This window comes from Lepidochelys kempii, chromosome 12, assembly GCF_965140265.1.
Source record: "Lepidochelys kempii isolate rLepKem1 chromosome 12, rLepKem1.hap2, whole genome shotgun sequence".
Taxonomy (NCBI): Eukaryota; Metazoa; Chordata; order Testudines; family Cheloniidae; genus Lepidochelys; species Lepidochelys kempii.
In genome coordinates, this window is record NC_133267.1 from 37,568,663 (window position 1) to 37,584,851 (window position 16,189).

The 16,189-nt window shown below is 43.9% G+C and overlaps 1 protein-coding gene across 1 annotated transcript in view; it reads right to left on the bottom strand.

The window, feature by feature from the left end:
* KLHDC4 (kelch domain containing 4) overlaps positions 1 to 16,189 on the bottom strand; it is a 45,713-nt gene that overhangs the window by 18,480 nt on the left and 11,044 nt on the right. Inside the window, exons 5-7 of the mRNA XM_073308148.1 lie at positions 15,539 to 15,675; positions 4,201 to 4,293; positions 2,332 to 2,491 (exon numbers count right to left, since the gene is read on the bottom strand). Of these exons, the coding sequence (XP_073164249.1) occupies positions 2,332 to 2,491; positions 4,201 to 4,293; positions 15,539 to 15,675 (390 nt within the window). The remainder of the gene's footprint in view (positions 1 to 2,331; positions 2,492 to 4,200; positions 4,294 to 15,538; positions 15,676 to 16,189) is intronic.

Genomic DNA, 16,189 nt, shown 5'->3' on the forward strand with positions numbered 1-16,189 from the left:
CACTACATCTAGAGACTCAACTCCATAATCAGCTGTCAGCAGAGACATCAAGTACTAAACAACCATTCGCTGTTATTTTACCTCATCTTAGCAAATGAAACGATCAGGACAGCTCTGAGAATTGTCACTGTGACATCTGCTGGCAGCTACAGGCCACACAAATTAATTCTGTTCAGTGCATTGGGTCACATTTTGCGGATAAGATACAACAGGTCTTTGGGTTTACCCACGCTGTGGGGGACACATGCAAGGCCCCAGGTATCACTTAATGTAGAGGGATAGTCTCTGCTCCCATCTGGACTATACAGAAAGGGACATGACAGTCATGAACAGGGCCGTGTGTGCCGTGAGAGGCCTCTGGATTTACCAGCCCAGTACCTCACAGATAGTTCACAGAGCAGCAGTTGCCACTGTTTTAGTCTAAAAGCTGTCCTTTGGGTCCATGATGAACTGCACTCTAATCTAATCCCTGCTTAGCGCCCTGCACAAAGGCCAGCTGTTTGGGCTTTAACCAGGAAGGTTGAATTTCAGCCAGACATTCTCTCTCAGCTCCTAACACTATTCATTTCCCAAATTCCTAAAAGAAAAGTAACCCGAGAACATTGCAATGCAGCTCAGATTGGTACAGCAGCCAAAAACAAAACAAAACGCACAAGCTTTAATTTCCATGGGCTGCAGCACACAACCCAATCCCAGCTGCCTTCGGTGGTCTGCAGAACCACATCTGACAAGCAGGTTTTTCTGCTCTCCAGTCTTCAGAGCAATTGGGGAAGAAAAGCAAGGAGCAGGACAAAGCCTATTCAGGTGGAAAATCTGCCATATTGCTATTACCACTTAAACAAATGTGTGTCCAAGAAGACACAGCCATGAGCGCAGGGCTGTGAGGAGGCACAAATGTTTCTAAATATAAAGATGGAATATTTTTCCTCTCTTCTTCGTTCATTTATTCAGATTGGAAGAACAGTGCATCCTCCTCCCCCGACGCTGCACTGCTGGAAGAGATGCCTTTCTGCTGAGATATAAAACCCAAACCCTGCTGCTACGGTCTGCACTATAAACATTAAAAGCGTTTGCAGGAGCCTTTTGCTACTGCTGCCAATGAAATGTTTACTTCCTGCCTCCCAGCATGGAGACAGGGACACTTGGTCAATGAGAACATATGGTCAAAAGGGCTGGCTTGTATAAATTACCTTGATTAACAAGGCAAGAAGCCGTGCAAAGGAAGCCTGGTGCTGATCAAAGGTCTCCTTTTGGCTGACTGAGTTTGCAGACTAGCTGTGCTCCCTTAACCCCTTCAGTATTGTGAGAAAGTACATGCATGCTGGCAGCTACTGCCTTATTGCCATGAGTATTGGAATGTAGCTGCCTTAGTGGCAATGGGGCCGAGCAGAAACACTTTCCTATCTGGGTTCAGGAGGGCAAGACATTCTTGGGCACAGACTGAGCATTTATATTCGCTTTGGGGTGGCATGATGGGGCAGGAGGGTATTATCAAGAAAGGACAGCCCATCTGCCACAAGCTGAAAAATCATGGGAAATATTGGTATTGATGCCTCCTATGTTCTGCCCTGTGGCCTGCTACTAACTCCCCCAACTCCAATTTTGGCAGCTGGGGCCTTCAGTGTGATTGAGACATGACCTGTTGAGGGCCAGTGAACTCCCAGATGCTGGTTGTTACCAGTACAAGGTAGGAAAAGGCCATTTATCAGACACTGGCCAGCTGGCCAACAGCCACTGATGACACTCTATTTAATGATAATACACTGGAATTTATTAGACACCGCCAGCAAACTTTGGTTCTGGAATCCTACGGCTCCAGGCCCAGCAAACCTGGTCTCAGAAAAACACATCATTTATTTACAGAAAACACCACAGGAGCTGCCAGACCGTCAGACCCCAGCCACTCCAGTGTCCTGTCTCCAACAGTGGCCAGTACCACACCCTTCAGAGGGAGGTGGAAAAAACCCTACAGTAGACAATTATGGGATAACCTGCCTGTTGGGGAGGTCTCTTCTGAACTCAGGCCTGTGAGTGGTTGGCATATGCTCGGAGATTTTATCTCCAATATTTTATCTACCTATTGTAGGTCCTTATCTGAGCGTCATTAGTGTAATATCTGAGTACCTCACAATTTCTAATGTATTTCGACTGAACACCCCAGGGCAGCGCTATGACCCCCACTTTACAGATGGGGAACTCACGCACACAGAGTTTAAGGCTACACAGGCAGAGCAGGGAATTAACCCAGGTCTCCCAAGTTCTAGGCTAGGGCCCTAGCCAGTGGGCTATCCTTCCTCTGACTGCCCCAGTTCACCAAGAGGAGCCTCTTACCTGTTTGGAGTAGCCACCATAGACGATTATATTGCCCTCTGGAGTGGTAGCCATTTGGCAGCCAGACCTTGGAACAGGGCCAGTCCCTGATGGAGACAGCTTGGTCCATGTGAAAGTATCCAAGTTGAAGGCATACACATCGTTGTAATACACGTAATCTCTAGTTAGGGCACACAAAGACTGCCAGTTAGTACAGGGTAAAATGTTACTTCAGGGACACAATGGGGATGCTCTGAAGATTTAGCCCCTTGTGGGCCACACAAGGCAGGTTCATTTCCTCTGCAGCCGATGAATTTATGACATGACGTACAGTGTAAAATTTGAATTTGCAAGGGCAAAAATTACAAGTGCACAGCATCAATGTACAGCTGACAAAGCTACTTTAACAGGTGGCAAAAACTTCTTCCAGATTCTCTGTTCTGTATTAATCATTACTTCCAAACTAGTCCCAGCAGCTCCAGGCACATAGTAGAATCCCAACTATTTAAACCAGAAAGAAGGTGGGCAACAAAAGATCTAACTATTTCTTGAGATCACCTGAACCAACAAAAAAGAGTGCAACACTCAAAACATGCCCCTCTGCCATGTACATTGGTCAAACTGGACAGTCTCTACGTAAAAGAATAAATGGACACAAATCAGATGTCAAGAATTATAACATTCATAAACCAGTCGGAGAACACTTCAATCTCTCTGGTCACACAATCACAGACATGAAGGTCGCTATCTTAAAACAAAAAAACTTCAAATCCAGACTCCAGCGAGAAACTGCTGAATTGGAATTCATTTGCAAATTGGATACTATTAATTTAGGCTTAAATAGAGACTGGGAGTGGCTAAGTCATTATGCAAGGTAGCCTGTTTCCTCTTGTTTTTTCCTACCCCCCCCCCCCCAGATGTTCTGGTTTAACTTGGATTTAAACCTGGAGAATGGTCAGTTTAGATGAGCTATTACCAGCAGGAGAGTGAGTTTGTGTGTGTATGGGGGTGGGGGGGATGTGAGAAAACCTTGATCTATGCAGGAAATAGCCCGACTTGATTATGTAAAGAGTTGTCACTTTGGATGGGCTAGCACCAGCAGGAGAGTGAATTTGTGTGGGGGGGTGGAGGGTGAGAAAACCTGGATTTGTGCTGGAAATGGCCCACCTGTTGATCACTTTAGATAAGCTATTACCAGCAGGACAGTGGGGTGGGAGGAGGTATTGTTTCATGATTTCTGTGTGTATATAAAGTCTGCTGCAGTTTCCACGGTAAACATCTGATGAAGTGAGCTGTAGCTCACGAAAGCTCATGCTCAAATAAATTGGTTAGTCTCTAAGGTGCCACAAGTACTCCTTTTCTTTTTGCGAATACAGACTAACACGGCTGTTCCTCTGAAACTCAAAACACCCTATTCTTCATTTAATGTATCTAGCTGATCGAAGAGGAGGTTGATCATGGTCTATAAGTACCTGCTTGGGCAGAAGATTTCCGACGGTAAAGGGCTCTGTAATCTAGCAGGCAAAGGCATAACAAGATCCAGCAGCTGAGACTTGGCAAATGGAAATACGGTCTTAATCTTGAACCGTGACGGTAATTAACCAACCAAATAATTGACCGCGGAATGCGATAGACTCTCGATCACATGGTATCTTCAAAACAGGACTGGATATCTAAAAGATATGTTCTAGCTCAATGACAAACCGTTGGGCTTGATACAGGAATGAATAGGGGAAATTCTCTGGCCTGTGTCATGCTGGAGGTCAGACTAGGTGATTGTCATCGAATCAGAGAATATCAGGGTTGGAAGGGACCTCAGGAGATCATCCAGTCATGATGCCTCTGACCTTAAAAAAAAAAAAAAAATCTATGAATCCTGGAGCAACCAACCTGGCACTCTCGTGGAATCCTCCAAAGACGATTAACTGTCTCTTGCAGGCTACCATTCGGTGTCCACTTCTTCCCGAGGGCCCCCCTGTTACCCTGAAAAGCAAGTGATTGCACTGATCAGTGAGGGTTCCTTTTACTGATTTCAGAGTTCGTTCTTATTTAAAGATATTGGCAACAATTGGCTCAGCTCGTTCAGCTTCTAACGGCAAGGAGAGCACGGAGAATTTCGCTACCTTAATAAAATGTACATTTTCTTGCAAAAATGTGTGTTCTTGCACCGTTCAGTGTTTGCATAATAGGTATTTTGCAGTAATCGTTTCATTCCTCATGATTAAGTCATCTAGTCTCTGTGCTACCCAAGATCTAGAAGCCTTCTCAGTTATGACTCAAGCAGCTAATTTTCCAGGAGAGTTTAATGAATAGCAGCTAACTCCCACGATTGAGATAAAGACAGAGAAAACAACATGGTCTAATGATCTGACTGAAGGACTGGGAGCCAGAAACTCCTGAATGTTAGTCCTGGTTCTGACACTAACTCCTCTCTGAGGCCTTGGGCAAGTCACTTATCCTCTCTGCCTCAATTTACCATTGCTATCCTTTAATTGGCATTATATAGCTATAAAGAGCCAAGGTAGATTTCCACAGACAAGAGCAAATTAGCCTCAAATTCCCCGCACAATGACAATTTCACACTAGTCATAATAAAAAACCCAACCAGAGGAGTAGCATGTAGGTAAGAAATGAATTAAAATTGCTCTCATGTATTTTATTCTAGCAGGAGGAGGTGCAGTTTTCTAGGCTTTTGTTCTTAAAGGCATCTTCCATTTGATCATGCATTAAAAATCACTATTTTCTTTCTCTCTTATAACGAAATTGCCAGTAGATTTCCCCAGAGCATGGTGCAATTTATTTATTTATTTTTAAAGGGGGGTTTTAAATCAATGTTTACAATAAAATAAAACCCTGCTTTCAAGGCAATTTTGGTCCCATAGATATTCTACGTTTCTACTGTCAGTGTTCTCTCTGAAGCCGATTGCCATTTCTGAATGATAAAAAGCTTATTCACTGATTTTCATGACTGTTCTTAATAAACAAGCACACGCAACTGTGCTATCAACTCCATGTTTTCCAAACAATTAATATACCAGCTGGGGGCCTGACCCAAAACCCAGTGAAGTCAACTGAAAGACTCCCATTGACCTTCACTGTGCTTTGGATCAGAAGATTTTTCATCCCCTCCCTAAAAGTTGCAATTTAGAATGCAAAACAGATGCTAAAATGTGGTTACTGGAATTAGCAGACACCTTGTTGGAATGAGCCTTAAATGAATGTCTACTCTATAACATTTAATTTAAAACAGAAATACTCCCAAGATATAATCCTTATTTTAAAAAATACTTTTATCCTGAAACTTCATGTGTGGGTCCAAATACCGCCTCCTCAACCTCAAAACATGGCACTGGAGAAAGTGAGGGATGAAATAAAAACAAAACAAACCATTCTCTTCCATTTAAATTGCAAAGGGAATCTGCAAAATCAGAGGCAGATCCCAAGGGAGAACAGCACTGCAGAGAGATTTTCAAATAAATTGGTCCCCACATGGATTTCTGCATTTAGGAGTCGAGATCTCTCCGAGCTAAGATCTCTCCCATGCTCAGCAAGATTCAGTTTTATTTAACAAGATGTAACCCCAAGTGGAGCAAAATTTATTGGTTTAAATTGAAAATTTCACCCATCTTTTATATTTTGTCAGGGTTAAATAGCACTTTGAATAAGCACAAACACCCCCCTAAGCCCTAGACCAGTCATATTTATATAAAGCCCAATAATGTTCTATAAACTTCACTGACATATGGGATCTCTCTAGTCTATGGGTTTTTTTTAACCTAAGTTTCCCACCATTGCGAACACCAGAGCAGCTCCCAAGTGAGAGCACTTGTGCAGATGAGCCACTGGTGTTTTAACCACTGTGTCATCTAGCCCTGCCCAGAGAAGGTCTGGACAGGGCAACGTTAAAACCATCAGTTGCTATGGAAGTCTTGTCGACACTGGTACAACTACAGCCCATACTGGGAATTTTTTGCTAGAAAACGTAGTGCATCATAGTAAGAAAACGCTCTTGTCTGAAGAGTTTATAATCTAAATAAGGCAACACACAAATAAAGAGCAGGAAAATCCCACTCAGCTCTTAGCTCATGATTAACTTTCAGTTTTTATCCATTTTAATCATTTTCAGATAAAACCCTGGAAAGATCAAAAAGAAAAAGCTCAGAATCACCTAAAAATGTACGGTTTCAGAGGAACAGCCGTGTTAGTCTGTATTCGCAAAAAGAAAAGGAGGACTTGTGGCACCTAGGTTAGTCTCTAAGGTGCCACAAGTCCTCCTTTTCTTTTTTCTAAAAATGTACCTGTCTGTAGAGACAGAAAGTTTAACACGACCCACACCACCAAACAGGAAACTTCATCATCTGGTCAAGCAACCCTGGCAATAATGTAAAATATTGTACCCTATTCGTGGCCCAGAAACGCATTTCAGAGACAGGCTGAGCAAGTCTATGATTAATGCTTTGTTTCATGGGCGCAGATATCAGAATGCTGTAAATTCTCAATGCTTTTATCAGAACAGGACCTAATCTAGACAAGGAGAATATGATTCTAACTGAGTTACACCAGTGCAAATTCAGAGGAACACCACTGGCTAATCTTACTCCTTCCCTCAGAAACTGACAGATAAATCTTGAACAACATGTTTCTATTAGACGAATGACGATGACTTCTTGGGAGGTCTATATACCTCCCATCCAGAAGATCTCAGAGAGATTTTAAACACTAATGAACCTAGTTTCACAACTACCCTATGCGGTAGGAGATATTTACCTCAATTTACATAAGGGGAAAATTGAGGCACAGCCATTCAGGGCCTGATTTTCAAAGGTTTATATTGCAAATATGTGCACAAAAGGCCTGTTCATTTTCACACACAAATACCATAACTGTGTTCACATCCACAGCTATTGAATGCACAAGTAATCCGTTAAGTATCTAATTTATAATTTGCACATGCAATTACCACACTGATGCACAAAATCACAACATTTGCACACACAAATTAGGTGCATATTTGTGCGCTTACTCTATTGAAAATCAGCCCCTCAAGTGACTTGCTTGTGCTCACAAAAGACATCTGTGGAGAGGTAGAGACAGCCTGGCTTCCAGTCTGCACCTTCACCACAAAACCATCCTTCCACCTATCCTTGTGGGAACTGGGCCTTCTGGCTGCAATCCCGCAGAGGGGCGCATAAGCAAGGAGAGCTGTCATTCAGACAATGCCACACTGAAATGCATCCTAAACCACAATGACTGATTCATAGATCTCAAGGCCAGAATCGTGATCATCTGGTCTGACCGGCTGTATAACACAGGCCATAGAATTTCCCCCAAAAAATTCCTAGAGCAGATCTTTTAGAAAAAAACATCCAGTCTTGATTTTAAAATGGTCAGTGATGGAGAATCCACCACGACCCTTAGGAAATTGTTCCAATGATTAATTACTCTCACTGTCAAAAATGCACACCTTATTTCCAGTCTGAATTTGTCTAGCTTCAAACTTCCAGCCATTGGATCATGTTAGGCCTTTCTCTGCTAGATTGAAGAGCCCATTATTAAATATTCGTTCCCTGCATATATTCTTACAGACTAATCAAGTGAACCCTTGATTAAGCTGTTTGTTAAGCTAAAACAATGGAGCTCTTGGAGTCGACCACTATACGGCATTTCTCTAATCCTTTAATCATTCTCGTGGCTCTTCTCTAAACCTTTGCCAACGTATCAACATCCTTGGATTGCAGGCACCTGAACTAAACCCAACCTTCCAGCAGCAGCTGCACCACTAGGGACTGCTCCAGATTGCTTTGTAAAGGGTGTTAAGCAATCGCTCCTAAAATGCTGTCCTGAAATATTTAAAGCATCATATTTCACAAAACTGACCGAGACATATCACAGTGCTTGTTAGCGCTCAGGTGCTCTAGTGAAGGGGGCCACAGCTTAGACAGATTGCCATACAGGGAAATACCAGCCCGGCTTTTGGGGGTTCGTTGGCTCACTTTGGGGTGTGAACTGGGCCACACATAGAGAGCTGTCTGCCTAGAAATGAATGCTCTCTCCAGGAAGGAAAGGTGCAAACTGATTAAAACTTTGTTCTGCTGTAGAGTGGGCAACAAATAAATGATTCTAACTGAGTTACACCAGTGCAAATTCAGAGGAACACCACTGGCTAATCTTACTCCTTCCCTCAGAAACTGACAGATAAATCTTGAACAACATGTTTCTATTAGACGAATGACGATGACTTCTTGGGAGGTCTGGATTGGATTGGGGCCTCTGGGCACTGCTGTAACACAAACAAACAAACAAAACAAACAAGGTGGTTTCAAAATAGCTGCTGGAATTTTAAAATGTGTGTGCAAAATGCAAACAAGTAAAAATGGCTGCAATAATTATACTTAGTCACGTGTCCGGTAGTGAATATTGCTGCTTTGATCTGTGTGGTGACACACACAGCAATGGCATTAGGATCATGGGCTCCATTTATCCCTCAGCCTTCGCAAAGCAGTGGGGCTCTGTCTTTGCTTATTTCAAAACGATCAGAGTGTAGATTAGACCACACGTCTCAAGCTTCCTGTGACGTTGCTAAAGGTCCAGTAGTACGAACTGTTAGGTTTTAAATCACTAAGCCATCCTTTCTGGCCTAAGCTCCAGGACTGAAATAACTAGATTTCCTAGAAGCATAAGTTCAAATCCCAGCAGGATGATGTCAACTGTTCACCCTACACAGGTTCACACATTCAAAACCTAGTGGTTCTTTCAGTGGGGACTTAAAAGACTACAGTCTTGCCTACACTGCCTCTGTACCAGATGCCCAGATATGTCTTTGTGACACATGCCAGAAAGGTTAAACATCCTGCAGGATAAATGACCCAAATTCAAATTTTAGAGACATACTGGCAGATGTTTGTGTTTTTGTGTGTTTACATATATATTGTTAGAAGTTAACAATGTAATCAAACAGTTCCTGTCTGTGCTGTATTCAGTTAATGAACTGGAAATATAGGGATATCACTGTATTGAGCTCTCTTTGAAGCATATTGCAAATCACCCGCGAAAGGTGGAAAACAGGCAATTGCCTTTTGTTAATCCACGTAGCTAATTACTGGTGATGTTTAGGAAACAGGTCTACTTCAAAGTCTTGATGATTGCCTATTGTTCGCCTAAGGCCTCCAAGCTGTCAAAAGAAGGCCTGGAACTGTATGAAGGTGGCTTGGGTCCTGATCCATTTTCATGTCAGATCTGCTTGATGCTTTATGCAAGGGAAGTTTGAGTCATAAGACTGAGATCTCCAGTCCCACCTGGATCACCCTGAATATCAATTTTGGACTATGGACTAATTCCAAAAGAACTCTTTGCAACTACAAAGCTCACCATCTCACATGGCCCCACAGTATGCCAACATTTTTATGGCTGACTTAGAACAACGCTTCCTCAGCACTCGTCCCCTAATGCCCCTACTCTACTTACGCTACACTGATGACATCTTCATCATCTGGACCCATGGAAAAGAAGCCCTCGAGGAATTCCACCATGATTTCAACAATTTCCATCCCATCATCAACCTCAGCCTGGACAGTCCACACAAGAGATCCACTTCCTGGACACTACAGTGCTAATAAGCGATGGCCACATAAACACCACCCTATACCGGAAACCTACTGACTGCTATTCCTACCTACATGCCTCCAGCTTTCATCCAGACCACATCACACGATCCATTGTCTACAGCCAAGCTCTAAGATACAACCGCATTTGCTCCAACCCCTCAGACAGAGACAAACACCTACAAGATCTCTATCAAGCATTTTTACAACTACAATACCCACCTGCTGAAGTGAAGAAACAGATTGACAGAGCCAGAAGAGTACCCAGAAGTCACCTACTACAGGACAGGCCCAACAAAGAAAGTAACAGAACGCCACTAGCCATCACCTTCAGCCCCCAACTAAAACCTCTCCAACGCACCATCAAGGATCTACAACCTATCCTGAAGAATGATCCTTCACTCTCACAGATCTTGGGAGACAGGCCAGTCCTCGCTTACAGACGGTATGTATAGTGATCTCTAACCAATACACTCTCTCTTTTCTATTTTAATAAATTTTAGTTTAGTTAATAAGAATTGGCTGTAAATGCGTATTTGGGTAAGATCTGGAATATTCATTAACCTGGAAGGTAATGTGTCCGATCCTTTGGGATTGGTAGAACTTTCTTATACGATTAATAAGATTTTCAGTAACCCTCATCATATATGACTTGAGTGGAGATCTAAGGCTGGGTTACTTCAAGGGACCTGTGTTTTGGCTTCTGGGTAACCAACCAGTAAGGTATTATAGAAGCTATTATGAGGCTAACTTGGTGGATCTAAATACTGGAATGACACCAGCTTTGGCGATTGTCTGCCCCATTCTTTGCCGTTTGCCCAAATTAAGTAACCTCAGTATGGCTCCCCCGGGACCTGGGTCACAGTCTTATAACATCTGACTCTTATCTAGCGCATTTCATCCAGAGATCTCAAAGTGCATTGCAGATGACATCAGTATCATTATCCCCATCTTACTGATGGGGAATCTGAGGCACCGAAGAGAGGGTAATGGTGTTACCATGTAACCTTGGCTAAAATTTCATCTCCCTCGCCACTGGTGGCTAATTTACCATGCATCAGTCTCCACCCCAGAGGTGGCTGCATTCAATAGTGCGGCATGTATATTGTAGTAAGTGAAGGGCTTTGGGATTATTTGTTACGATTTGTATTACAGTCGCACCTAGAATCTAAGAGCAGAGACTGGAGCCCCACGGTGCTAGGCGCTGTACCTACACATAGTGAGAGAACCTCAAAAAGCTTGCAATCTAAATAGACAACACAGAAAAAGAGCAGAGACAGGTAATATTATCCACATTTTCCACATGGGAAACCGACTCACAGATTGAGAGACATGCCTATGGTCACAGATGAAGTCTGTGTAATCATTACACTTTATTCACTCAGAAGTAAATATTCCAGTTTGGAATTTCAAGGAAGCTTTGAAATAAATATATGTAAGAAATTATTAGGACTCTAAACACAAATCCCACACAAGCTCTTATTATTATTCGCAAGACCTAAATCAAATTCAGGGCCCCATTGTGCTAAAGACAGTCCCTGCCCCAAAGCCAGGACAGGGGAAAGTGAAAGAAAAAGAGCAGCATTATCTGCATTTTACAGATGGGGAACTGAAGTACAAGGAGACTGAGTGACACCCAGGGTCAGACAGGAAGTTTGTGACATAGCCAGGAATTGAACTCAGGATACTTTAGCCCCAGGGGCATTATATAAAAGACTATTATTGAGAAGGATGGAAAGGGTAGAAATCAGGTGCTCCAAGATGGTTCCAGGAAGCCATGCAGTCCAACACATACTGAACGCACCTCACGCACAATGGACTGAACCGTCAGTGTGCGCTTGCGACACCTGAAACCACTCCACATTTCAGAGCCCACAGCAGGGTAATCTCAATAAATCAATTTCTGGCACCATTTGGAAATTGTCTTCCATTTTTCCAGCCATTTCTTTGTTTTTGTTTTAAGAGGAATACACCGAAAGGCTGGAGAAACAGCTGTTCAGAACAGGGGTGGTTTGTTGCTCAATGCTTTTTCACAGCAGTGCTCTCGCAATGCCACCTGCTATCCCAGTGGCACAGATTAATCAAATCAACAGTGTCAAGGTGCTGGCAGAAGGCGAACTTGTAATCTCCCATACGCTGGGCTCTGCTGTTTCACTGGATAAATTTGCCCACCGCATGTATTCATCTCCATGCAGGCTATACAGTGGGTGTGTTAAGCTGATGTTGCAACTGCTAACTGAAGCCTCATAACACGAGAGTTGATAATGCAACATGACTCCCATGTAGCCGCACTGGTCCAGCAACTCCACAACCACTACACTCATTCTGGTTTTTGACATGCCACTCCAGCAGGTATTCAGGTACCGGCTTCTAGTAACAATGGATTGGTTATGCCCGGCATCACCCATCCCCATGGGAACAATAATCCCAACAGGTAGCCAGCATCTAGGCCTCCGTCTGGCAACCGCTTAAGCAGGTGTATAACTTTATTCACAGCAGCTTTCCCATAAACGTCAGTGGAAATACTCTCATGAATAAAGCTACACACATGCAGGATCAGGGCCTGAGAGAGCAGACAAAAGTTCCAAAGAAAGCAAGTGCACCATGTTTCACACCTCCGACAAAAACGTAATACAGCAAATTTGATCTGCTTTGTCCGTGCTTCCCCACTTCCCTTGCAGACTGTAATCAAGATGCCACATGAAACAACACAAAGACAGCAGAAACTTGATTTTCACACTTGGTCAGGTTAGCATTAAAACAAAGACATCTTCCCCCCCATCCCAGCCTCCTCTGCGAAATCTCTCATTAACACAGATCTTGGACCTCTTCCCAAAGAGGAGGCAGAGATGCACTTTGTTTTTATTTTAACATCAGGAGCATAGCACATGTGCTATCATGAAATGCAGACCAAACTGAAAGACAGGCTTCCAGCAAGCAAATTGCCTGCAAAACAAGGGAACAAATGGACACAGGATTGCAAGCCATGTGGCCATGACGACATAAGATCCCAGGGAAAAGGTATCCTGAATGTTAAAAGTTTCAGGGTTGTTAAATGTTAATAGGATGCAATGATTAGCCCCATGCATAGAAACAGGAACATTGGTTTAATTATGAAATAGTTACATCTCTAATTATAATCATATATTTGAGGGCAACAAAACATAATCACAACCAAGTGAACTGCAGCATGGCATCACCACAAGCAACAAACAAGAGGAAGTACTTTTTCACACAACGCACAGCTCACCCTGTGGAACTCATTGCCATAGGATGGTGCGATGGCCCAAAGTACAACTGGGTTCAAAAGAGAACTGGGCAAGTTCATGGAGGACACGTCCATCAATGGCTATTAGCCATGATGGTCAGGGATGCAAGCCCATACTTGGGGTCATTTGGGGTGATCACTCTTAATGTCCCTGATCAGTACACTCCCCCTGAAGCATGAGTACAGGCCACAGAGACAGGAAACTGGGCAAGACAGACCATGGTCTGACCAGCTGTTCTGTTCTTATGTGACAGTTTTTCATGGGGGAGGTATTACGCTCTCCCAGCAAGAAGAGGTACCTAGTACTTCTGCTCATTAACCCTGAAAGCTGGTATTTCAATGCGGGCCCAATCCTACACAGTGCTGAGTGCCCTCAACTTCCATTGACTTCAAGGGTAATGTATTTATCGTTATGCAAAAACTATATTTCCCCCCCTTGCCATGTTTGTTGATGATAACCATGCACTGGAAGTTTGAAACCAAGATCTCTTTCCATTGGATGATTTAGTTGGGGATTGGTCCTGCTTTGAGCAGGGGGTTGGACTAGATGACCTCCTGAGGTCCCTTCCAACCCTGATATTCTAAATTCTATTCTATGTGCAGTGCACGTGGGTTTATCATTGTGAAGCTAAACATCAAAAGGTAAAGTAAATACAAGAGTAGGGTCTGACCCGGCAAGGTGCTGAGGACCTCCTGAAGTCAATGAGAATTGAGGGCATGTACATCTGGCAGGACTGGGCCCCTAATGAAATGCAAACTTTAAATTCATCTCAGCAGTGTGCAGAAGCTCATGCTGGGTACCTCCTGTGGCAGAGTCAGATACACTTGTTGGGTACTGCAGGGTTGTCCTGGGGCTGTCCACACAAGTTACTTAGGAACCCCAGGCTGCTGCCACTGATTTCATCCTACCGGAACAGTAACGCACAGAAGCACCTGGATTTGGGGTGTGTGTGTGTGGATTTGGGGGGGGGGGGGGTGTCACCTGCAGGGCAATACACGTGCATAGATTTTTCCAAACTCATAAGAGCAAGATAGGTAGATCAAGGACTAACTCCCTCTCAGCCTCCAGTGGGCTGTTGAAAATGAGAATCAGTTGGATTCTGATCGAGTGGTCAAATGTCCGAAGCCCATGCCGGGAATCCCCCATAACTGTTTCTTTGCATTGTCATTGACAGCCTCTGCATGTCACGCACCTTCCATCCCAGGGTTTCTAAGGGCGACATTAATACTAGCAACTTAGGCCTCTGACATCCTCTTGAGAAGCAGGGAAGTATTCTTACTCCCATTTTACAGATAGGTAAAACAGGGACGGTTACCCAGCAAGTCAGCTGTAAAATCAGGAGAGAAACAGTCTCCAGATTCCCAGTCCTGTGGCTTAACTCCCTGACCACTGTCCTACTATACATGCAAAGATATTGTAAGAGACAATCCTTGCCCTGAGGATCTCACACTCAAAGCAGACAAGACAGACACAGTAAGGACTATCATCCCCATTTTATAGATGGGGAACTGAGACAAAGAGAAATTTAAGTGACTTGCTCAGGGTCACAGAGAGGGTCAGTAGTAGAGCCAAGGATTGAACCCAGAGCTGCTCTACCTCAGTCCATAACCTTATCCTCAAAGCCACCCTCACCCTCTCTTGTAAACGCATCTTTATATATATATATTAATTTTATAAATAATAAAAGCTAGTAGCCAAAGTGCAGGGAGGTGCTCATATGCATAAGACCTCAGCTATTCCACCACTGGGCCTCTCTGGGGCAGTGATTGCTAACTGTATGCAAGAACTTTGCTCTGTGGCCAGGTATTTAAACATGTTTTTAAACTCAAAATAGAGAGGTAGAGTTGATTCCCTTCAGTTCCCCTCTGGTGTAGTCATGTGGCTAAGCAAGGAGGCCTGCTCCTCCCAGGGCTGTACCATCCCTCCAAGCAAACTCAAAACCAAGGCGAAGCCTCTCTAAGAGCCTAGATGGATGGAGCAATGAAAGGGAATTGCATTAAAATAGGATAGATGTCGCTGTCCAGAGTGGGAGGGGAGAATAAGCCACACAACAGTGCTGGTCATGGCAGAGAATGACAATGCAGAAAACCAGCTGTGCTGCAGAACTTGTTCGATAACAAAGGGCTACAGTTTTGCCCACTGAGAGCGTGTCTCTCATTTTCTGTTGATTCCTGGATGCAGGCCCCATGGGAGTCACAGAGCATCTCCACCTTTTCTAGCACATGCACCATGAGAAATAATCAGAGCCCACAAAGGTAGACCTGAAGACAGCTGGAAAATCATGCAGCCACACAGGGGCCTGAGCAAATGCAGCTCCCACTGAAGTCAACAGGGTTAATTTCAGAACATCTCACTTACTTGATGTGCTCCCAAGTCTTGGTGGCCAAATGCAGAACCCAGAGATCCTTGTAGTGGTAAAACTGCTCTCCGTCAGGAGAAGCAAACTCTCCACCGAATACCCACAGCTGTCCACCCCCCTGGGGCACCACTGCAGCCTGCCAGAAGAGAAAGAACACGTCATATTGCCTTTAAAAAATCAGGGGCTCAGGAATTTCGTCAGTCAAACATGCAGCCGCTTCTGGAACACGACATTGCAGACAAATAGCAGCAACTGTTGCGGCATCGCTTAGCTACGGTCGCTCTTAAGGGATGGAAGGACAAGAAATCTGGAGATGAAATTCAAAAATCGCTTATTGTCTACAGTAGATTTCTGGTGCATCCTTCGCTGCAGCATCATGCTGCCAGGTCTGTTAATCTGGCTCACATTGGGAAAATTCATTGGGATTTATCTTTCAAAAGAAATGTTTAAAGTCTCTCCCCCGCAGCAAGAGGGGAAGCTCTCTAGACTATCGTGCCAGAGACTGGGGTTTGGTAGCAGCTCTCCGATCGTTCAGCTCTCGCCATGCATCCCATAGACAACACACAGGTTGGCTGGGGAAGACACAGTGGCATACAGAAAGGGGAAGTTCCTGCCTTCTTACTTGTAGATAATGTGCCACAAAAGGGCAG